General features: G+C 45.0%; 2 protein-coding genes and 1 pseudogene across 6 annotated transcripts in view; 1 reads left to right on the forward strand and 2 right to left on the reverse strand.

Moving 5' to 3' along the window:
* The window catches only part of ECHDC2 (enoyl-CoA hydratase domain containing 2), a 49,795-nt gene extending 31,084 nt beyond the window's left edge, over positions 1-18,711 (reverse strand). For 2 of the 3 annotated variants that reach the window (XM_050803277.1, XM_050803284.1), the window contains exon 1: positions 18,493-18,711. In XM_050803277.1, the coding sequence (XP_050659234.1) occupies positions 18,493-18,636 (144 nt within the window). In that variant the 5' untranslated portion in view covers positions 18,637-18,711. The remainder of the gene's footprint in view (positions 1-18,492) is intronic. The other variant, XM_050803267.1, reaches the window with a different exon arrangement.
* Positions 16,982-17,952, reverse strand: LOC126962603 (ATP synthase subunit ATP5MJ, mitochondrial-like; annotated as a pseudogene).
* A 251-nt stretch (positions 18,712-18,962) lies between the features above and the next one.
* Positions 18,963-23,190, forward strand: part of SCP2 (sterol carrier protein 2) — a 124,115-nt gene continuing 119,887 nt past the window's right edge. For 2 of the 3 annotated variants that reach the window (XM_050803137.1, XM_050803140.1), the window contains exon 1: positions 19,005-19,186. In XM_050803137.1, coding sequence (XP_050659094.1) covers positions 19,118-19,186 — 69 coding nt within the window. In that variant the 5' untranslated portion in view covers positions 19,005-19,117. Of the gene's footprint in view, positions 19,187-23,190 lie in introns of all 3 variants that reach the window. The other variant, XM_050803132.1, reaches the window with a different exon arrangement.

The following is a 23,190-nucleotide window of genomic DNA, read 5'->3' on the forward strand; positions in this document are numbered from 1 at the left end:
TGTGTATTTTTGGTAGAATGATTTATTTTCCTTTGGGTATATACTGAGTACTGGGATTACTTACAATGGAATGGTAGTTCTGTTTTAAGGTTTTTTTGTTTTGTTTTGTTGTTGTTGTTGTTGTTGTTGTTTTTCTTTTTGAGACAGGGTCTCATGGCTGGAGTGCAGTGGTACAATCTTGGCTCACTGAAACCTGTGCCTCCCAGGCTCAAATGATCCTCCCACCTCAGCCTCCCGAGTAGCTGGGACCACAGGCATGCACTATCACACCCGGTTAATTTAAAAAAATATATTTTTCTGGAGAGATGGGGTTTCACCATGTTGCCCAGGCTGGTCTCAAACTCCTGAGCTCAAGCGATCTGCCCATCTCTGCCTTCCAACGTGCTGGGGTTACAGGTGTGAGCCACTGTGCCCAGCCTTAAATTATCTGAGAAATCTCCACGCCACTTTCCACAGTGGCTGAACTAATTTATATTCCCACCACAGTCTATAAGTGTTCTCTTTTCTCCACAACTTTGTTAGCATCTGTTGCTTTTTGACTTAAACAAAAAAATTTAATTTTGGCTGGGCATGGTGGCTCATGCCTGTATTCCTAGCACTTTGGGAGGCTGAGGCAGGCAGATCACCTGAGGCCAGGAGCTCGAGACCAGGAGCTCGAGACCAGCCTGGCCAATGTGGACAAACCCCATCTCTATTAAAAATACAAAAATCAGCTGAGCACGGTGCATGCCTGTAATCCCAGCTACTTGCGAGGCTGAGGCAGGAGAATCACTAGAGCCTGGAAGCCAAGATCACACCATTGCACTCCAGCCTGGATGACAGAGAGAAACTCTGTCTCAAAAAAATATGTGTCAAAAAATTTAATTGATTTTTTTTTCTTTTTTTGTCCCCTTTTCACTTATACAATGTTTTTGACTTTTTAGTAATAGCCATTCTGACTGGTGTGAGATGTGGTTTTGCATTTATCTAATGATTAGTGATTTTGAGCATTTTTTCATATATTTGTCGGCTCTCTATATGTCTTCTTTTGAGAAGTGTCTGTTCGTGTCCTTTGCCCATTTTTAATGGAGTTATTTGTGTTCTGTTTGAATTAACATTCTTACAGATTCTTGATATTAGATCTTTGACAGATGCATAGTTTATGAATATTTTTCCCATTCTGTAGGTTGTCTGTTTATTCTATTGATAATTTATTTTGCTGTGCAGAAGCTCTTTAGTTTTAGCTGGGTTCCACTTGTCAATTTTTGTTTTTGTTGCAATTGCTTTTGGGGGCTTAGTCATAAATTTGTTGCTAAGGTCAACATCCAGAATGGTATTTCCTAGGTTTGCTTATTGAAACTGGACCTCTTCCTTTCACCATATACAAAAATTAACTGAAGGTAGGTTAAAGACTTAAATGTAAGACCATGTGGGTAGTTTCTAAGTCCAAAAACCAGGAGTGCCTGTTGGATGCTCCTTTCAGGCTAGTGGGAGGAGTTTTCAGGTCACAGTGTCTGAGCTCCAATTATAGGAACCCTCTTAGCTCAGAGATGCAAACAGGATATTTGTTTGGAGCTGCCCTCTCTGAGAATAAAGAGTGCATGAATGCCCTTCTCTCACTCACCATGGCCACTGGGTTCCTATTATCTTAATTTGGGTGTCTATCAGCCACAGAAAGTCCATCTCATCTGAAGATGTTGGGGTCTTATTTACAGTTTCATTTCACTATTATGTGTCAATTAAAAAAAACAATAAAAGCACAACATTGGATTTGGCAGTGATTTCCTGGACATTACGTTAAATACACAGGCAACTAAAGAAAAAACAGAAAAATTATACTACTGTCCTTAGCCAACAGGTCATCTGGGGCCCTGGAGAAAAACGAGAGAAGGGGAGCCTTAAGTGAAAAAGGCATTCTGGAGCTGACTTTAGAAGGTTGAATCTGCCATTTAAGAATGCAGGGAGGGGGAGCTAATCTGCATATCACCTTGGTGCTTCTAGGTTTTTAAGTAAACTTTCAGGATTCCTATTTACATGACGGCTTTGTAACCTCCAGGGGAAAACAGAGAAGGAAACGTTGAGGTTGAAAGCAAAGATGTGATTTTTGTTTCTTTAGATTTATCAATCCTGGTAGCAATGAAGTTCAGGAAGGAGAAGGCATAGTTCTTACTTAGGGTTAAAAGTGTGGGTTTTGCTGGCAGTCAGCCTTTGGCCCAAGCCTTGGCTCTATTGCTTATTTGTGATGTGTCCTTGGGCAAGTTGCTTAACTTCTCTGAACCCCATTTCTTCATCTGCAAAATGGAGTTAATAAACCAACTCCAGAGACAAGAGTTGGGAAGATTCACCAACATTCTCACCATTGTTAACACTTATACTTCACATTTGCTAGACAATCCTATGGGGTAGATATTATTATCATCCCGATTTACAGATGAGGGGCAACCAAGACTCAGAAAGGTGACGTAACTTTCTCGAGGACAAACAACTAGCAAGTAATTGGGTTTAAATTTGATTCCAGGAAATTCGACTCCAATAGCTCCTTAAATTTAATGTTATTTTTAGGCTGGGCACGGTGGCTCACACCTGTAATCCCAGCACTTTGTGAGGCTGAGGCGGGCGGATCACCTGAGGTTGGGAGTTCGAGACCAGCCTGGCCAATATGGAGAAACCCTGTCTCTACTAAAAAAATACAAAATTAGCCAGGTGTGGTGGCACATGCCTGTAATCCCAGCTACTCATGGGGTTGAGGCAGGAGAATCGCTTGAACCTGGGAGGCAGAGGTTGTGGTGAGCCGAGGTCACGCCATTGCACTCCAGCCTGGGCAAAAGGAGCGAAACTCTGTCTCAAAAAAAAAAAAAAAAGCTTTAATGTTATTTTGACTCTAAGATTAAGTAATGTATATTAAATCCTTAGCACCATGCCTGGGTCACCATAAATGTTGAATTATTGTTAGTGAGGCAGGAAGAATAGGGTCTGGAGACAGGGAGCCATCACTTCAACCTCCAATTGGTCACAGGCTAAGTCTTAATTTGCATAGGGTGTAACTTCACTTCAGCTGCTGATTGGTTGTGAGCCAAGTGTATTAGTTCGTTTTCATGCTACTATGAATAAATACCTGAGACTGGGTAGTTTATAAAGGAAAGAAGTTTAATTGACTCACAGTTCTGCAGGGTTGGGGAGGCCTCAGGAAACTTTCAATCATGGCAGAAGGGGAAGCAAACACATCCTTCACGTGGTGACACCAAGGAGAAGTGCAGAGTGAAGTGGGGTGGGGGAACTCCTTATAAAACTATCAGATCTCATGATAATTCATTCACTATCACAAGAACAGTATGGGGGAAGCTGCCTCCGTGATTCAATTATATCCACCTGGTCCTGACCTTGACACGTGGGGACTATTACAATTCAAGGTGAGATTTTGGGTGGGGACGCAGCAAAACCATATTACCAAGTCTTCATTTACATAGAGTGTAACCAACAGGAAACCTCTAAAGGGTACTTAAACCCCGGAAGATTTTGCAATCAGGGCTCTTGAGCTGCTTGCTCCAGCCTGCTCCCACTCTGTGGAGTATACTTTCACTTCAATAAATCTATGATTTTGTCTTCCATTGCTTTGTTTGTGCATTTTGCCCAATTATTTGTTCAACATGCCAAGAACCTGGACAACTCGTAGTCAAGACCCTTCACTGGTAACAGTAGTAGTTATTATTTGGATTATCACCCAAATCCTCCAGCTTGCTGAAGTCATTTTAAGGTTGTTTTTTGTTTGTATTTGTTTTGTTTTTGAGACAGGGTGTTAAATATTAATTCTAAATTTCTCTTCAAAGAATTAATATGTCAGTCTGTTCAATGTTCAATTCCTTGCCTTATACTTTTAAACTTCCTTGTAAAGCAACCTTTTTCGATTACTACGCCACCCTGACTCATTCCGATCACCTGCTCCACCCTGACTCATTTCAATCACCTGCTCCACCCTAACTCATTCCAATTACCTGCTCCACCCTGACTCATTTGAATTACCTGCTACCTGCTCTGCCCTGGCTCATTGGCCACCCTGCATAACCATTTTTTTTCCCGCCAAAGCACTCACCCCGTCACTCTCTTTAAATCAGCCAATCAGAATTAGTTTAGCCTGTGTGGTCTAACCCTAGCCAATAGGGGAATGACATAGCAGCAGGGGCCACGTACCTTAGGGATAAGAACCCCTTTCCCTTCCTTGTCCAGGTGTGTGCTCAACATTGCTCCATCTGTGAGGGTGCACCCTTCTATAGAAGTATGTTGCCTTGCTGAGAATTAAAAACAACGTTTTATATTTGAGTGCTATTTCTTTTGCGGCACTGAAACTTTATATGTAACAATTTGGGGGCTCGCCTGTGATTACATACATTCCCCTCCAGGGGCGGTGTCTGGTTCTTTCTCGTGAGGAGGCATGTGCCCCACCCCTTGTGGCGGCCTCAGCAGGGAGAAATCAGAACCCACCTAGTGCAAGGAATAACCCAAGCTCTCAGCAACATGGGAAAAACAAAAAAAACAAAAACAAAAAAAACTGGCCAGCAATGTAGCTTAAAGGATCCTCACATACTGCTGCAACGACTCTGTGCACAGACCAAGGAAGAAGAAGCTGCGGGAGCTGGTAAAGTATTTCCTTGGTGGTTGGGACTAAGGTAAGAAAGCCGTGGGGGTGGGCGGTGAAGTATTCCTTGGTTGGAGTGGCTTAGAGGTCAAAAAGAGGCGAGACATCCCCACCTGGGGGGATTGAACCTCACACAAACCTCCAGTAGTAGAAAAGGCAAGATATTTCTAGTGGGGAAACTGAGCCTCACCCCAAAAGGCAAGAAGTTTCCAGTAAGGGAACTTGAACCTTACCCCAAAACCATCAAGATGGGAAATGCCCCAAGCAAGACAGGGAGGAAGGTGGATAAAGATGGTAACAAAGATATCCCTGGGGATAGCCCCCTAGGTCTCATGCTAAAACACTGGAAGGATAACGAAAGGACTAAACATAGGATAAAGCAACAGATGATAAAATACTGCTGTTTGGTTTGGACTCAGGGACCCATCCTCAAACCCTTAATCTTCTCGCCAAAGTTTGGGTCGAATGAGGATGTAATGTGTCAGCTTCTAATCCGATATGTTAATGATAAAAGTCCAGTGTCTCAAGAAGAACTAGGCTATCCCTTTTGTTGGAGGCAAGGACCTGCCCTCCTTTTCCCCTTAAAAACAAAGAGGGAAGAACCCAGTCTGGCACCTCAAAATGAAACGTCAGAGGAGCTAGCTCTCATGCCTAAAGACTCCAACACGGCCGGGCGCAGTGGCTCATGCCTGTAATCCCAGCACTTTGGGAGGCCGAGGCGGGCGGATCACGAGGTCAGGAGATCAAGACCATCCCGGCTCACACAGTGAAACCCCGACTCTACTAAAAATACAAAAAAAATTAGCCGGGCTACTCGGGAGGCTGAGGCAGGAGAATGGTGTGAACCCGGGAGGCGGAGCTTGCAGTGAGTGGAGATGCGCCACTGCACTCCAGTCTGGGCGAGACTCCATCTCAAAGAAAAGAAAACAAAACAAAACAAAGACTCCAACACATGGGATCCCCTAGACTACCTTCCCCCACTCAGCGTCCCCAATCTTTCCCCTCAGACAGCCACTGCTGCCTCAGATCCTGTTCCAAATTCCCCCTCTACTCACGTTATCCCTTCTCTTTATAACCCTGACTCTTGGGAATTACCATCCCATCAGCCTGTTCCCTCCCAACCTAAATACCCCTCTCTAAAAGGACTCCAGCATGAGGCAGGACAATGTAAAAAAGATATTCAGAATTTCCCATTTCCCTCCGTACCTAAGAGGTCAGCCCTGACCCTCTTCCCTTTGAAAGGGGTACCACAAGGAGAGGGGACCATTGGCTTTGCAAATGTTCCCCTAACCAGTTCAGAAGTCTGGAATTTTAAAAAGGAGCTCAAACCGCTACTAGATGACCCTTACGGAGTGGCAGATCAAATTGACCAAGTCTTAGGACCTCAGTTATACACCTGGGTCGAGTTAATGTCCATCTTGGAGTATGATTCATATGTAGGGCTGCTATGGTAGTTTGGGAACGTGAGCACCCTCCCAGTGAAAACGTTCCTACCTCGGACCAGAAATTCCCTGCCCGAGACCGCCGGGGGAACAATAACGGAGATCACAAGGAAAATATGCAGGACCTAAGGGAGATGATAATAAAAGGAATTCTGGAATCAGTACCCCGAACCCGAAATCTTTCTAAAGCGCTTTATATACAACAGGAAAAGGATGAATGGCCTATGAGATTCCTAGACAGACTGAGGGAGCAAATGAGGCAATATGCAGGCCTCAATTTGGATGATCCCCTTGGACAAGGAATGTTGAAACTCCAATTTGTCACTAAAAGTTGGCCAGACATTTCAAAAAAGTTACAAAAGATAGACAATTGGGAAGACCGTCCTCTAAGTGAGCTTCTCAGGAAAGCTCAGAAAGTGTACGTGAAAAGGGATGAAGAAAAACACCTTATATTTTCCACCTTCCAACAGATGGCTCCCAAACCAGGTACTTCTAGACAGTTTCCAGGGAGCCAGAAACTGTAAAGGGTACAAACCCTCTTTTAAAAGACCCCAGCCTCCCTCTGGAGGACCAAGATCCTTGTATCAGGCCCCCTAAAGAGTATAGGGGAGCAGGGTTAAAGAATCCCAGAACTAAGAGGGAGGAAGGACAAGATAGGTGCTATAGATGTGGAAGAACAGGCCACTTCAAGAGAGGTTGTCCTGAACTAAGAAAGGAGAAAGAAGCCCTTCCACTCATGACTTTCCAGGAAGAATAGGGGGCTCAGGGGCTCTGTCTCTTTTATCTTGAGTCCCACCAAGAGCCCTTGATAAATTTGGAGGTGGGACCTAAACATGAGCTTATCACCTTTTTAGTCGATTCAGGGGCTGCTTGCTCCTCTGTTTCCCCCCGTCTAATGTTGTCTCCTCCTCAGAGGAACTTTTAGTCTCTGGAGTAAAAGGGGAAGGATTTAGAGCAAAAATTTTAGAAAGCACCCAAGTTAGATACCAGGATTGCTCAGCTTATATTCAGTTCTTGTTAATCCCTGAAGCAGGAACTAATTTACTGGGGAGGGATTTAATATTAAAGTTGGGTATAGGTCTACAAGTCAGCCCAAGAGGATTCCTCACCTCATTAAACCTACTCACCACTGTAGGTGAAAAATATATTAATCCTAATGTCTGGTCCAAAGAAGGAAACCCAGGAAAATTCCAAGTCCCTCCAATCCACATCAAGCTAAAAACCCCGGGAGAAGTAGTAAGAAAGAAGCAATACCCTATTCCCCTAGAAGGCAGGATAGGGTTGAGACCTATGATTGAAGGCCTTATTAAGGACAGGCTTCTTGAGCCCTGTATGTCCCCTTATAACACCCTAATAAGGCCAGTCAAGAAATCAGACAAGTCATACCGACTAGTATAGGACCTTAGAGCTACCAACAAAATAGTCCAGACTACCCACCCCATTGTCCCCAATCCTTACACCATTCTTAGCAAGATTCCATATAATCATCAATGGTTTACTGTAATAGATTTGAAGGATGCTTTTTGGGCATGTCCCCTTACCGAAGATAGCCGAGATATATTTGCTTTTGAGTGGGAGGATCCCTACTCAGGGTGGAAACAATAATACCAATGGACAGTCTTGCCCCAAGGGTTCACAGACTCCTCTAATCTTTTTGGCCAAATTTTAGAACAAGTACTAGAAAAAGTTGTCATCCCAGAACAAATATGCCTTCTTCAGTATATGGACAACATTCTTATATCTGGTGAAGATACAGGGAAGGTAACTGACTTCTCTACATGTATTCTTAACCATCTGCCGTTTGAGGGGCTACGAGTCTCAAAAAGAAAGCTTCAGTATGTAGAGCCCAAAGTTAAATATTTAGGCCACTTAAGAAGTGCAGGCAAATGAAGAATAGGGCCTGGACGAATTGAGGGAATTGTGTCCTTACCCTTGCCTCAAACTAAACAAGAACTCAGGAAATTTTTAGGGTTAGTCGGATACTGCCACTTATGCATTGACTCATATGCACTGCACAGTAAACTGTTATATCAAAAACTTGCCCAGGAGAAGCCTAACCATATCCTGTAGACTTCTGAGGAAGTTGTTCAAGTCCAGAGGCTGAAGGAAAGGCTCATAACTGCCCCTGTTTTAGCCTTACCCTCCCTAGAAAAGCCATTCCACCTTTTTCTTAATGTGGACAGTGGGGTAGCTTTAGGAGTGCTGACTCAAGAACACGAAGGCCATCGGCAGCCCGTAGCCTTCCTATCAAAGGTCTTAGACCCAGTCACTTGTGGATGGCCTCAATGCATCTGTCCATCGTGGCTACGGCAATACTAGTCAAGGAAAGCAGAAAGTTAACCACTGAGGGAAAATTGACAGTAAGCACGCCTCACCAAGTTAGAACTATCTTAAACCAGAGAGCAGGGAGATGGCTTAGTGACTTGAGAATCTTACAGTATGAGGCCATTTTGTTAGAAAAGGATGATTTAACATTGACCACTGATAATTCACTCAACCCGGCAGGTTTCCTAACAGGGAATCCAAATCTAAGGAAGGAACACACATGTTTAGATTTAATTGATTGCCACACAAAGGTTGGACCAGACCTAGGAGGAACCCCCTTCCAGACTGGATGGCACTTATTCATAGATGGTTTCTCCCGGGTGATTGGGGAAAAAGACACAATGGGTATTCAGTGATTGATGGAGAAACTCTCGTAGAAATAGAGTCAGGAAAATTGCCCAACAGTTGGTCTGCTCAAACGTGTGAGCTGTTTGCACTCAGCCAAGCCTTAAAGTACTTACAAAACCAGGAAGGAACCATCTATACAGATTCCAGGTATGCCTTTGGAGTGGCTCATATGTTTGGGAAAATTTGGACTGAATGAGGTATCATTAATAGCAAAGATCAAGACCTTGTTCACAAGGAGCTAATCACACAAGTACTGAATAGTCTTCAGTTGCTTGGAAGAAATAGCTATTGTCCATGTTCTCAGACACCAGAAAAACCTTTCTTTTGAAAGTTGAGGAAATAACCCAGCAGATCAGGTAGCCAAGCAGGCAGCCAAGCAGGCTGCTGTGTCTTCTGAAATGTGTATTTTTCACTTAACTCCCTACTTCCCTCCTTCTACCATAATTCCCATTTTCTCCTCTATTGAAAAAGAGGAACTAATAAAAATAGGCGCTAAAGAGAATTCAGAAGGAAAGTGGATACTGCCAGAACAGAGAGAAATGTTGTCTAAACCCCTTATGAGGGCAGTCTTATCCCAACTACATCAGGGGACTCATTAAGGGCCCCAGGCCACGCGTGATGCAATTCTCAGCATTTATGGTTTATAGGAACTTATACCCTGGTCAATCAGGTTACAGATAGTTGCTTAGTATCTCAGCTCACTGCAACCTCCACCTCCCTGGTTCAAGCAATTCTCCCACCTCAGCCTTCCAAGTAGCTGAAACTACAGGTATGTGCCACCAGGCCTAACTAATTTTTGTATTTTTTGTAGAGACAGGGTTTCACCATGTTGGCCAGGCTGGTCTTGAACTACTGACGTCAGGTGATCTGCCCACCTTGGCCTCTCAAAGTGCTGGGATTACAGGCATAAGCCACCACATCCGGCCTATGTCCATTACGATTTAAGCAAAACTGAGCTCTAATCCCCTTCCTGTATCTAATGGGAAACTATGAGTTCCTCCCTGTGTCCTTCGATATTATTATTATTCTTTTGAGACAGGGTCTCACTCTGTCACCCAGGCTGGAGTGCAGCGTGGCATGATCATGGCTTACTGCAGCCTCAACCTCCTGTGCTCAGGTGATCTTACCACCTCAGCCTCCTGAATAGCTGGGACTATAGGTGTGCACCACCATGGCTGGCTAATAATTGGGGTCTGTATCTGTCCTGGTCACTTCCAACTCTATGTCCCTGGGTCCAATGAATTAATTCAGATTATAGATCACCTGGCCATCCCTCCATATCTCTTTTCTGTAACCTATTGGACACAACTTCAATTCCTTCATTCCCTAAAGAATCAAGGACATGAGGCTGCATGTGATAAATTTTACAGAAAGGTTGGGGAGGAATTATGGGACCTTACCTCTCATACTTTTGTCAACCTTAAATAATAAGACTCAGAAATATTAAGTATTGAGTTTATTGGAGCACAAAGTTTGATAATAACACTCCAGGAAATACAGGCTGCAAAGGAATGGGGTCAGTGCTCCAAAATGGGGGAATTAAGGTTTTACTTATGTAGTGGAAGCAGGGAGGTTTAGCAGGGTTACAGTATTTTTCCATACAAGGCCAGTATGTATGTTACAGTAATTTGATTGCTTATAGCTTGCTATATTCCAAGGAAGAGTGCTTTAAGGTTCTGTGAGGAGGCTCTGAGGGAGTCTCATCTTTGACACCACAAGGTTTTTCCTAATGATTTACAGGAAAAAAGCAGAAGTTGCAGTTGCATGCTGCAAGACTCAGGCCACATAGCCACATCTCTCTCAAGACTTGAAATAATTTAGAGTCCAACAGCTTTAGGTTTGAATTTATTTAATTTCGCACTTTAAAGAGGTTAATAAAACCAGGTGCTGTGACTCACGTCTGTAATCCCAGCACTTTGTGAGACCAAGCTGGGAGGATGGCTTGAGCCCAAGAGTTTGAGATCAGCCTGGGCAATATAGTGAGACCTTGTCTTTACAAAAAAAATTTAAAAATTAGCCCAGCATGGCAGTGCACGCCTATAGTCCCAGCTGCTTGGGATGCTGAGATGGGAAGATCACTTGAATCTGGGAGGTCAGGGCTGCAGTGAGCCGAAATCATGCCACTGCACTCCAGCCTGGATGACAGAATGAGACCCTGTCTCAAAAAAATAAATAATATAAAATAAAAAGGTTAATGCTAACCTGTTACAGGCTGAATTGTGTCCCTCCCTGTCACCAAATTCATCATTGAAGTCCTAACCCCCAGTACATCCGAAGGTGACTATATTTGGAGGTGAGATCTTTAAAGAAGCAATTAAATAAAAATGAGATTATAAGGTTAGGCCCTAGTCCAGTATGACTGGTGTACCTAAAAGAAGAAAACAGGCCGGGTATGGTGGCTCACACCTGTAATCCCAGCACTTTGGGAGGCCGAGACGGGCGGATCACGAGGTCAGGAGATCGAGACCATCCTGGCTAACATGGTGAAAACCCCGTCTCTACTAAAAATACAAAAAATTAGCCGGGCATGATGGCGGGCGCCTGTAGTCCCAGCTACTCGGAAGGCTGAGGCAGGAGAATGGTGTGAACCCGGGAGGTGGAGCTTGCAGTGAGCTGAGATCACACCACTGCACTCCAGCCTGGGCGACAGAGCGAGACTCCGTCTCAAAAAAAAAAAAAAAAAGAAAAGAAAACGTTGGCTGGGCACGGTAGCTCATACTCATAATCTCAGCACTTTGGGAGGCTAAGGTGGGTGGATTACCTGAGGTCAGGAGTTCAAGACCAGCCTGGCCAACATGGTGAAACCCTGTTTCTACTAAAAATATAAAAATTAGCTGGGTGTGGTGGTGGGTGCCTGTAATCCCAGCTACTCAGGAGGCTGAGGCAGTATAATCGCTTGAACCTGGGAGGCAGAGGTTGCAATAAGCTGAGATTGCACCATTGCACTCCAGCCTGGGCAACAAGAGCAAAACTCCATCTCAAAGAAAAGAAGAGGAAGAGGAGGAGGAGGAGGAGGAGGAGGAGGAGGAGGAAGAAAACATTTGAGCATGGATAGGTACAGAGGGAGCATCATGTGAAGACAGAGAGAAGACAGTCATCCACAAGCCTACAGAGAGGCCTCAGATGAAACCAACATTGCCAACACCATGATTTTGGACATGTAGCCTCCAGAATTGTGAGAAAATAAATTTCTGTTGTTTAAGTCCCCCAGTTTATTGTATTTTGTTATGACAGCTTTAGAAAACTAATATGCTACCTGAAAGAAGTACTTCTCCTAAGAGGAAGTCTGGTGTCTGGTTTTTAAAACAAGAAAGTAAGTGAGGCACAGTAGCAGGCACCTGTAGTCCCACCTACTTGGGAGGCTGAGGTGGGAGGATTACTTGAGCCCAGGAGTTCAGGCCCAGTCTGGGCAACACAGAGAGACCCCAAATCTAAAGTAAAATAAAAGGCCAGGTTTGGTGGCTCAGGACTGTAATTCCAGCACTTTGGGAGGCTGAGGTGAGAGGGTGAGAGGATCGCTTGAACCCAGGAGTTTGAGACCAGCCTGAGCAACACAGCAAGACCTCATCTCTACCAAAAATTAAAAAAAAAAAATTGGCCAGGTGTGGTGGCTCATGCCTGGAATCTCAGTACTTTGGGAGGCGGAGGCAAGCGGATCACTTGAGGTCAGGAGTTCAAGACCAGCCTGGCCAACATGGTGAAACCTCATCTCTACTAAAAAATACAAAAATTAGCTGGGCATGGTGGTGCATGCCTGTAATCCCAGCTACTCAGGAGGCTGAGGCAGGAGAATCGCTTGAACTAGGGAATCAGAGGTTGTAGTGAGCCAGGATCACCACTGCACTCCAGCTTGGCGACAGAGCAAGACCCCATCTCAAAAAAAAAAAAGGGTGGGGTGGGGTGGGGCTGGGCATGGCAGCAGGTGTCTGTAATCCAAGCTACTCAGAAGGTTGAGGCAGGAAGAGTTGCTTGAACCCCAGGAGGCGGAGGTTGCATTGAGCAGAGATCGTGCCACTTCACTACAGCCTGGGTGACAGAGTGAGACTCCATCTCAAACAACAACAACAACAAAAAAAATTAGCCTGGCGTGGTGGTGGGCACCTGTAATCCCAGCTACTTGGGAGGCTAAGACAGGAGAATCGCTTGAACCCGGGAGGCGGAGGTTGCAGTGAGCTGAGGTCATGCCACTGCACTCTATCCTGGGTGACAAAGTGAGACTCCATCTCAAAAATAAATAAATAAACAAATAAATAAATACTAGCCAGGCATGGTGGTTCATGCTTGTAGTCCCAGCTACTTGAGAGGTCGAGGCAGGAGAATCGCTTGAACCCAGGACTTTGAGTGAGCTACGATCACAGCACACACTCTAACCTGTACAACAGAGTGATACCCTTTCTCAAAAGTAAAAATAAATATTAAATAATAAAATAACATTAGGAGGCTGAGGTGGGAGGATTTCTTGAGGCTGGGAGTTTTGGGCCAGCCTGGGCAACAGAAATACCCCGTTTCTAAAAATAAATAATAAATAAATAAGATAACAAAGTTGCTCCTGCCTTCTTTTCTCTATAGCATTTTTGTTTCTGGGATTTCAAGGCAGCTTAGCAAAGGAGCAAGGGAAGTGGGACAAGAGTGGGACAATATGGCCACAGGGAATATCAATATTTTTTCTCCTTTTAACATTCTGCTGTTTTAAAATTTTTATTTATTTTGAGATAAGGTCTCACTTTGTTGCCCAGGCTGGAGTGCACTGGTGCAATCTCAACTCATTGAAGCCTCGACCTCCCAACCTCAAGTGATTCTCCCACCTCAGCCTCCTGAGTAGCTGGGACCATAGATACACGCCACCATGCTTTGCTTATTTATTTTTATTTTTTGTAGAGACCAGGTCTTGCTATGTTGCCCAGGCTAGTCTCGAACTCCTGCTCAAGTGATCCTCCTGCCTCGGACTCCCAAAGTGTTGGGATTACAGGTGTGAGCCACTGCACCTGGCCTAATCCTGCTGTTTTTAATGAGAAATATTCCTTCACTAATCTCTTCTGATCTAAAATCTGAATTAAAAAAAATTTATTGGCCAGGCATGGTAGCTCACGCCTGTAATCCCAGCACTTTGGGAGGCTGAAGTGGGCAGATCACCTGAAGTCAGGAGTTCAAGACAAGGCTGGCCAACATGACGAAACCCTGTCTCTATTAAACATACAAAAAAATTAGCTGGGCATGGTGGTGGGCACCTGTAATCCCAGTTACTTGGGAGGCTGAGGCAGGAGAATCGCTTAAACTCGGAAGGCACAGGTTCAGTGAGCCGAGATCGCGCCACTGCACTCCAGGCTGGGCAATGAGTGAAACTCCATCTAAAAAAAGTTTTTTTCCTTAGTTTTAAACACAGTATATACAAAGCACTCTCACATTGCTGATGTGAATGTCTTTAAATGAAAAGCAACTGGTAATTTATATCAAAATTATAAATACACAAGTTCCTTGCCCCGGAAAGTCCAATTTTAGAAATTTAACCTATGGATAAATCCACACAGCTGTGAAATGACATGTGTTCATGGCTGTACATTGCAGCATTGTTTATAATAGCAAAAGATTGGAAGCATCTGTATTAGGCCATTTTTGCATTGCTATAATGAAATATCTGAGGTTGGGTAATTTTTAAAGAGGTTTAATGGGCTCATAGTTCTGCAAGCTTTACAGGAAACATGGTGCTAGCAGGTGCTTCTGCTGAGGCCTCAGGAAGCTTACAATCATGGCTGAAGGTGACAGGGATCCAGCATGTCACATGGAGAGAATAGGAACAAGAAATTGAGGGGGGTGAGGTCCCAGTTTATCACCAAGGGGATGGCGTTAAACCATTCACAAAGGATCTGTTCCCATGATCCAATCACCTCCCAACAGGGCCCACCTCCAACATTGGGAATCATATTTCAACATGAGATTTGGAGGGGTCAAACATCCAAACTATATCACAGTCTTAATATCCATCAGTAGAGGGTTGGTTACATAAATTATGGGGCTGTGTGTAGTAGCTCACCCTATTATAACAGCACTTTGGAAGGCCAAGGCAGGTCGGTCACTGGAAGCCAGGAGTTTGAAACCAGCCCGGGAAACATAGCAAGCCCCTATCTCTACTTTAAAAAATAAAAAAAAATACATCAATAATCTGAATACTATGCAGCTATAACAAAACACAGGAAGCTCTTTATGCATTGATATGAAACCTTCAAAATCTATTGGTATATGAAAAAAGTCAAGATGCAGAATAGTGTGTAAAGAAAGCTAAAATTTGGCCGGGTCTGGTGGCTCATGCTCATGAACCTAGCACTTTGGGAGGCTGACGCAGGAGGACTGCTTGAGGCCAGGAGTTCAAGACCAATCTAGCTAATATAGCAAAACCCCACCTCTATTAAAAGAAATAATAAAGAAAATGAAAATTTGTGTTAACAAGGGAGATAACATTAGTATGCATGTGTATATTTGATTATATTTACATAAAACATCTTTGGAAGGATAGGGAAGAACTGAGAGGCCGGGAATAGCAGTAGGAGAGATAAGTTTTACAGTTTGACCTGTTACACTTTTTTGGATGCAGGATGTTGCTGTTGCTCAGATTGGAGCGCAGTGGCAGTATCTTGGCTCACTGCAGCCTCTGCCTCCCGGGCTTAGGTGATCCTCCCACCTCACCCTCCTGAGTAGCTGGGACCACAGGTACATGCCACAACATTGGCTAATTTTTGTATTTCTTGTAGAGATGGGGTTTTGCCATGTTGCCAAGGTTGGTCTCGAACTCCTGAGCTCAAGCAATTTGCCTGCCTTGGCCTTCCAAAATGCTGGGATTACAGGTGTGAACCACCATGCCTGGCCCCTTTTATACTTTTTGAATCTTGATTTTTGTTTTAAGTATAACTTACTCAAAATAATGAAAATGAGAACAAAGTACAACAAAAAAAATTAAAAACATGCCTTAGCAAAAATAAAAAACTAACATATACACAAAATCAAAACATACTAACTAGCCAGGCCCGGTGGCTCATGCCTGTAATTGGAGGCTGAGGTGGGTGGGTCACCTGAGGTCAGGAGTTCAAGACCAGCCTGGCCAACATGGTGAAATCCTATCTCCACTAAAAATACAAAAAATTAGCCAGGCATGGTGGCCTGTGCCTGTAATCCCAGCTACTCAGAAGGCTGAGGCACAAGAATCACTTGAACCCAGGAGGCAGAGGTTGTAGTGAGCCGCTGCACTCTGACCTCTGCACTCTGACCTCGGCAACAGAGTGAGATTGCCACTGCACTCTGACCTCGGCAACAGAGTGAGATTCTGTCTCAAAAAAACAAAAACAAACACAAAACAAAACATACAAACTATAGTTGGGTATAAGATTAAAAGAAAAACCCTCCCTCTTCCATATTCCATGCATTTATTTTATTCTATTTTATTGAGACAGGGTCTCACTCTGTTGCCCAGGTTGGAGTACAGTGGCGCAATCAGTTCACTACACTCTCAGACTCCTGGGCTCAGGGGATCCTCCTGTCTCAGTCTTCCAAGTACCTGGGACTACAGGTGTAGGCCACCACACTCGGCTCATTTTTAAATTTTTTTGTAGAGACAGAGGCCTCCCTATGTTGCCCAGGCTGGTCTCAAACTCCTGGCCTCAAGTGATCCTCCCACCTCAGCCTCCCAAAGTGCTGGGATTACAGGTGTGAGCCAGCATGCCTGGCCTCCACCCATTTAAAAAGATTTTTCTTCTTTTTCTTCTTTTTTTTAGAGATAGAGATGTTGCCCAGGTTGGTCTTGAACTCTTGGGCTCAATCAATCCTCCCATTTTGGCCTCCCAAAGTGCTGGGATTACAGGCATAAACCACTGTGCCTGGCTGCTTTTTGTCTTTTTGTTTTTACAGAAAAGGTCTTACTATGCTGTCCAGGCTGGAGTGCAGTGGTTATTCACAGGCATGATCATAGCTCACTGCAGCCTTGAACTCCTGGACTCAAGCAGCCTTTCTGCCTCAGCTTCCCAAGTAGATGGGACTACTGTCGCATACCACCACACCCAGCTTAAAAGGATATTTGATGTATTTTATCTAGCATTTCTGGGTGGGTTTTTTTTTTTTTTTTTTTTTTGGTACACTTATTCATGCCACAAAGTAAGTGGTACTTATACAAGTGTACAGTGATTTTTCAGGTTCCTTTCTAATATAGCTTGCTTAAATTCACAAGCCAACTAATGTTTCATTTCATGTGCACTCTAAGTGAAGCTGGTTAATGATGACCATAAGCAGGTGCAGAAGCTTTCGACATTTTACTTATTTTATCAGTACTCCTGATTTTATAAATGATGAGGCTCATCAACCCCATTCCCACTCAAATCTGACAAACTTGGGTATAAGAGGGCTTCACAGGCATCCAAACATTTTTAATAATGTTTTGAAGCATCTTGGTGTGGGACAAACAGCTCAGGCTACCCCAGAGCCCCACATCCAATGACTTAGAAAAGTCTGTGTTTTATAGTGGGAAATGTTTGGATTATTTAGTCCGCCACATTGGAAAGGGAAGTGTTTTTTCTCAATCTTTTTGGTATTAACAAATACCTTTTATATTACTATCTATCCCCTCTGCCCCTCTATGGACTCCTATTTTGAAAGCAATATCCAGTGGACCGCCAGCATTTGTTACCTAACAATCTTGACCTTAGGACTTGTTGTTCTATTAAGTTGGTAACTTTGTTTGATCCACGAATCATACTGCTGTCTTTATCAGCCCATCAGTTTCAAGAAACAACTGTACACCTCAGTGCCCTGACTTGTGTTTGTTTTTCTTTTTTTTGGTTTTGTTTGGTTTTTTAGAGACATGGTCTTGGTATGTTGCCCAAGCTGGAGTGCAGTGGCTATTCAGAGGTGTAATCACAGCACATTTGTAGCCTTGAATTCCCAGGCTCAAGTGATCCTTCCGCCGAAGCCACCTGAGCAGATGGGAGAGGCATGCATCACTAAGCCCAGCAGATTTTACTAAGTAGGTCTAGTCCTAGCTCAGTAGTTCTTTACTAAGCACAGAGCGGCTTCTTAGAATCTTCTACACTTGATCTTAGCCAAATAGCCAAGAAGCACTCTTTAGAATCTTCTAGGAGAGCCTTTCTACATGCTGATACTGCAAACCGAAAAGTATATGAAACATCTCAATTAATTTAGAAGTTAATTTTGCCAACTTTAAGGACGTACCCGGAGACAGGTCCATGCCTTTCTCTAAAGATGATTTTGAGGGCTTCAGTTTTTATAGATATTGGGGAAGGATGAATGAATTTTAAAAATATGTGGGTAGATAAGAGGCAAACGGTTGCGTTCTTCTGAGTCTTTGATCAGCCTTCACATGTGAGAGAGGGGTAGAGAAATAGTCACTTATGCATTCGTCTAGCTCAATGAATCTGCATTTTTACATAAGATAAAATAAACAGAGGGCCAGGAGCTGCGGCTCACGCCTGTAATCCCACCAGTTTTCGAGGCCGAGGTGGGCAGATCACCTGAGGTCAGGAGTTCCAGACCAGCCTGGCCAACATGGCAAAACCCCATCTCTACTAAAAACACAAAAATTAGCCAGGCATGGAGGCGTGCGCCTGTAATCCCAGATACTCGGGAGGTTGAGGCAGGAGGATTGCTTGAACTCGGGAGGTGGAGGCTGCAGTGAGCCGTGTTCGCGGCATTGCACTCCAGCCTGGGCGATAGAGCGAGACTCCGTCACAAACAAACAAACAAACAAACATGGAAGGCTGTTTCTACCCGGTTTGCTGGAATAAAGTCTCTGTCTTCCAAATTCCTTTTCGGAGAACTTTTGTTCACGAGATTAAAAAAGGTCAGGCAGCTGCTTATGGAGCCTGTATTTTTTGATTTAGACATTGTATTCATGTGTGAGATCCTGCCCATCCCCGCTTTCTTGGTGTCTTGTTAGTTTTAATTCATGAATTCACTCTCAACTGCCACCGCTAACAGGACACAGGCCAATTCCAACACGAACCCCAACGGCTCTCCTCAGGATCACCTTTCACCAGTCCGCTTTCCCGCCAATTCCTCCTCTCAGTCTTAGGCCCCACTGCAGGCCCACTCCTGCTCACCGTGCAGAACCTAAGCACAGGCTCAGAGATGGGGACGGGCTGACTCAGTCCCACGCCCAAGTCCGCAAATTAGTGCTGCTGCCGCCAAGGGTTACAGAACGCTCCCCACCCCACAGGACGCGCCCCGCCCCCGCTCCCCGCCCCGCCCCGCCCCCACGCACGCGCACTCTCACCCGCCTGTGTCGCGGTCCGCGGCCCTGACTTCGGGGCCTCGGGGAGCTCCGGTGCAGTCTGCGCCTGTCAGTCCCGGCAGTCGTCCGCCGCGCCGGCCCCCGTCCCGCACTGGTGCAGCCATGTCCTCTTCACCGTGGGAGCCTGCGCCCCTGCGCCGGGTCTTCGTGGTGGGGGTTGGCATGACCAAGGTAAACCGAGCAGCGGCCCCGCTGGCCGGCTGAGGCTCGGGGGCGGTGGGTGCCGGGTTTCTCTGCCCCTCCGGTCTCCTAGCTTCGGCTGCTCCGCGCGTGGGGCATCAGCGTGGCGACTTGGTGGCTTGTAATATGCGGAATCTCTGGGGTCATAGCGTCTCGGGCTGGTTCCTGCGGCCTTCTGCTTCCTCCTTCCCTTTTCTTCTGCTCAGAGTTCATGAAGCAGCCCCGAGATAACCCAAGGATCTCACCTCTTTAGATTCTGAGCGGAGTCCCGAGGTGTGTAGGCTGGCTTGCCCCGGAGGGAGGCAGGTCGTGAATGCCGTCTGCTCGACCCTCCCAGGAACAGCCCCCACAGGAGCCCTCGTAGAGACAGCTCCAGATGCGGATGGCGAGGAGAAACGCTGCTGATGCCCAGCGCCTCGGCCAAGTGGCAGAGTCCGGCCTCCCTCTGTCCCTCCAGTGACTGCTTGGGACCCGGACGCCGCAGGCTCCCACGGCCGTTTTCCCCTCAGTGCCCGCATGCTCTCTGAATGCCAAACTGCCTTTCGTTTCTCCCCCGACTCAGTTGTCTGATGCCTCTGTTGCTTCTGTTCTGTTTGTACCGTGTGTCTTCACCTGGTTAACTTTTGTGCATCCTGAAAGGATCCGTTCAGATGGGATCTTCTCCAGGACGCCTCGGATCCTCCTGACTTTCCCCTAGAGCCTTGCACTGTGCTTACCTCTGTCTTACACTTAACTCTACTTACGCTTACTAGGCAGTACCGAAGCTCTGTATGCGTCTGTGCGCCCCCTTAGCATGGCAGCTCCTCTAGACTGGGTACCTGGCTTATTCGCTGCTGTGCCCCTCACCCTGATCGTTCCTGATGCCTGAAGACCCTCAGTGAATGTTAGCTGAACAATCCTAAATGGATATGCTTTGTGAAAGAGTTCTTAGGGAGAGTGCTATTTCTGAGAAAACAGTCCTAAAATGTTTATTATTTTACCAGTGGGCTGAGCGTATGCAATTCAGTCCAACATGTAAACAGGCTGGGAGCGGTGGCTCACGCCTGTAATCCCAGCACTTTGGGATGCCAAAGCGGGTGGATCACCTGAGGTCAAGAGTTCGATACCAGCCTGGCCAACATGGTGAAACCCCGTTTCTATTAAAAATACCAAAATTAGCTGGGCATGGTAGCACACGCCAGCTACTCAGGAGGCTGAGGTGGGAGGATTGCTTGAGCCTGGGAGATGGAGGTTTCAGTGAGCCGAGATCATGCAACTGCACCCCAGCCTGGGCCGTAGAGTCAGTCCTTGTCTCAACAAAACCCAAAAATATCCATGTAAATGGAAAAGTGGACCAATACCTTATGAAGCAGAAGGACATCATCCTAGTGTTTCACAGAAGGGGAGGCTTCTATCACAGGTGGACAGTAAGATCTTTCGAAGTAAGGTGTTAATGCAGTCAAATCTTCCTCTGGCTGCTGAATGTCTGATTATATGTGCTGTATGGAAAAGCACAGTTGTCTAAACCTTTGGGAAATAGATGTGTTCCTTTTTCCTCAAGTTGGGAGGTAGAGAGGTGGGGTAGGTGTTACAGTCCAGAGGGAAGGGGTGAGGAGTTTGGGTAGTGCCATTAATGATGTGCCTGTTTGGCCAGTGTACTTTCCTGTGGGTCTGGTCTTCTGGACCGTGGGGCAGAGGCTGATGGAGGAGGGAGAAATATTGACTAGACAACACTGTAACACTTTTTTTTTTTGGAGACAGGGTTTTGCTCTGTCAACCAGATGGGAATGCAGTGGTGCAATCATAGCTCACTGCAGCCTTGAACTAGTGGACTCTAGCAATCCTCCCAAATAGCTAGGACTACAGGCATGCTACCATACCCGGCTAATTAATTAATTTTTTTTTTTTGTAGAGACGGGTCTCACTACTTACTACTAGATGGGTCTCATTTCTACCATATATTACTGTTACAATTTATCATAATACTTTATTTTTATTTTTTGAGACAGAGTCTCACTCTGTCCTCTAGTCTGGAGTGCAGTGGGGCGATCTCAGATCACTGCACCCTCTGCCTCCCAGGTTCAAGTGGTTCTGCTCAGCCTCCCGAGTAGGTGGGATTACAGGTGTGTGCCATCACGTCTAGCTCCTGTTTGTATTTTTATTTATGTTATTTTTTGACACAGATTCTTCCTGTGTCACCCAGGATGGAGTGCAGTGGTGCGGTCTCAGCTCACTGTAACCTCTGCCTCCTGGGTTCAAGCAATTCTCGTGCCTCAGCCTTCTGACCAGCTGGGATTATAGGTGTGTGCTACCACACCTGGCTAATTTTTATATTTTTAGTAGAAACAGCGTTTCATCGTGTTTGCCAGGCTGGTCTTAAACTCCTGGCCTCAAGTGATTCCTCTGCTTCAGCCTCCCAAAATATTGGGATTACCAGCATGAGCCACAGTGCCCAGCCTAGGTAATACTTTAAAGTTCCATTGATAGATCTCAGCTGTTGGGGTTCCTCTGTTATGTTTCTCAATTTAAATAGCTGAATTTGACAATATGAAGTTCTCTTAACAAGGTTTTATTATTCACTGTAGGAAATGAGTTGGAATTCCTATGGTGGATATCAACAGGTTTTGTTTTTTTTTGTTTTTTTGGTTTTTTTTTTGAGACAGAGTCTCGCTCTGTTGCCCAGGTTGGAGTGCAGGGGCGTGATCTCGGCTCACTGCAAGCTCGGCCTCCCGGGTTCACGCCATTCTCCTGCCTCAGCTTCCCGAGTAGCTGGGACTACAGGTGCCCGCCACCACCCCCAGCTAATTTTTTGTATTTTTTAGTAGAGACGGGGTTTCACCGTGTTAGCCAGGATGGTCTCAACCTGCAGACCTCGTGATCCACCCACCTTGGCCTCCCAAAGTGCTGGGATTACAGATGTGAGCCACCGTACCCGGCCGTCAACAGGTTTTAACACAACTTAGTCATGGCTGCCATCTGACTGACAGCAAGCCACACCCTTTGCTTATGCTGCCTATCTCCAGATATACCCTCTTTTCATTTACTTAAATGCTACTTATCTTTCAAGAACTAGTCCAAGTCCCATACCTTCTTAAAACTTCCTCAGACTACTCCAGTACACCAGTCACCTTTTTTGAAATTCTAGTGCCCTTATAGTCAGAACATATAATTTAGCACTTCAGTTTTTTAGTACTTTTATGTATGGTAATTTCATGAAATAACATCTTACATCACAATCCAGTAAACACATACAAAACTTATTTATAACAACTGAAACAATTTGTTAAAGCAACACTTATTGCATGTGATGAACTCTTGGTATCCCTAAGGTATATCTTAAAAAAAAAAAAAAAATTTGCTTGGCTGGATGTGGTAGCTCATGCCTGAAATCTCAGCACTTTAGGAGGGCAAGGCGGGTGTATCTCTTGAGCCCAGGATTTGAGAACAGCCTGGGCACTATTGGCAAAACCCCATCTCTACTAAAAATGCAAAAAATTAGGTGGGCTTAGTGGCACACATCTGTAGTCCCAACCACTCGGGAGGCTTAGGTGGGAGGATCACCTGAGCCTGGGAAGTCGAGGCTGCAGTGAGCCCTGTTTGAGCCACCACACTCCAGCCAGGGTAATGGGAGTGAGACTCTGTCTCAAAAAAAAAAAAAAAAAAAGTGCTGCTCACAACCTACTAAATTGATTTGGTCATAATCTAATAAGTACAAATTTCAGTTTGAAAAATATTACGTTATTTTATTTAATTTTCAGCATGTAATGGATTTTTATATATCCATTCAATTATCTGACTCTAAGGCTCAGAGGGACTAAGTAATTTATTTTGGTGCAGCTTTTAAGTTTTGGAACTGCCTTACTTGAAATCTTTCCATATACGGTATACTTGAAATTCCAATATACGGTATACTTGAAATCTACCGTATATTACTGTTATAATTTATCATTGAGACATATATTCAGTAAATATTCTATGGGTTATATGCTAGAGATGCAAAAATGAGAAAAACAAAG

Source organism: Macaca thibetana, chromosome 1, assembly GCF_024542745.1.
Source record: "Macaca thibetana thibetana isolate TM-01 chromosome 1, ASM2454274v1, whole genome shotgun sequence".
Classification (NCBI taxonomy): Eukaryota; Metazoa; Chordata; class Mammalia; order Primates; family Cercopithecidae; genus Macaca; species Macaca thibetana.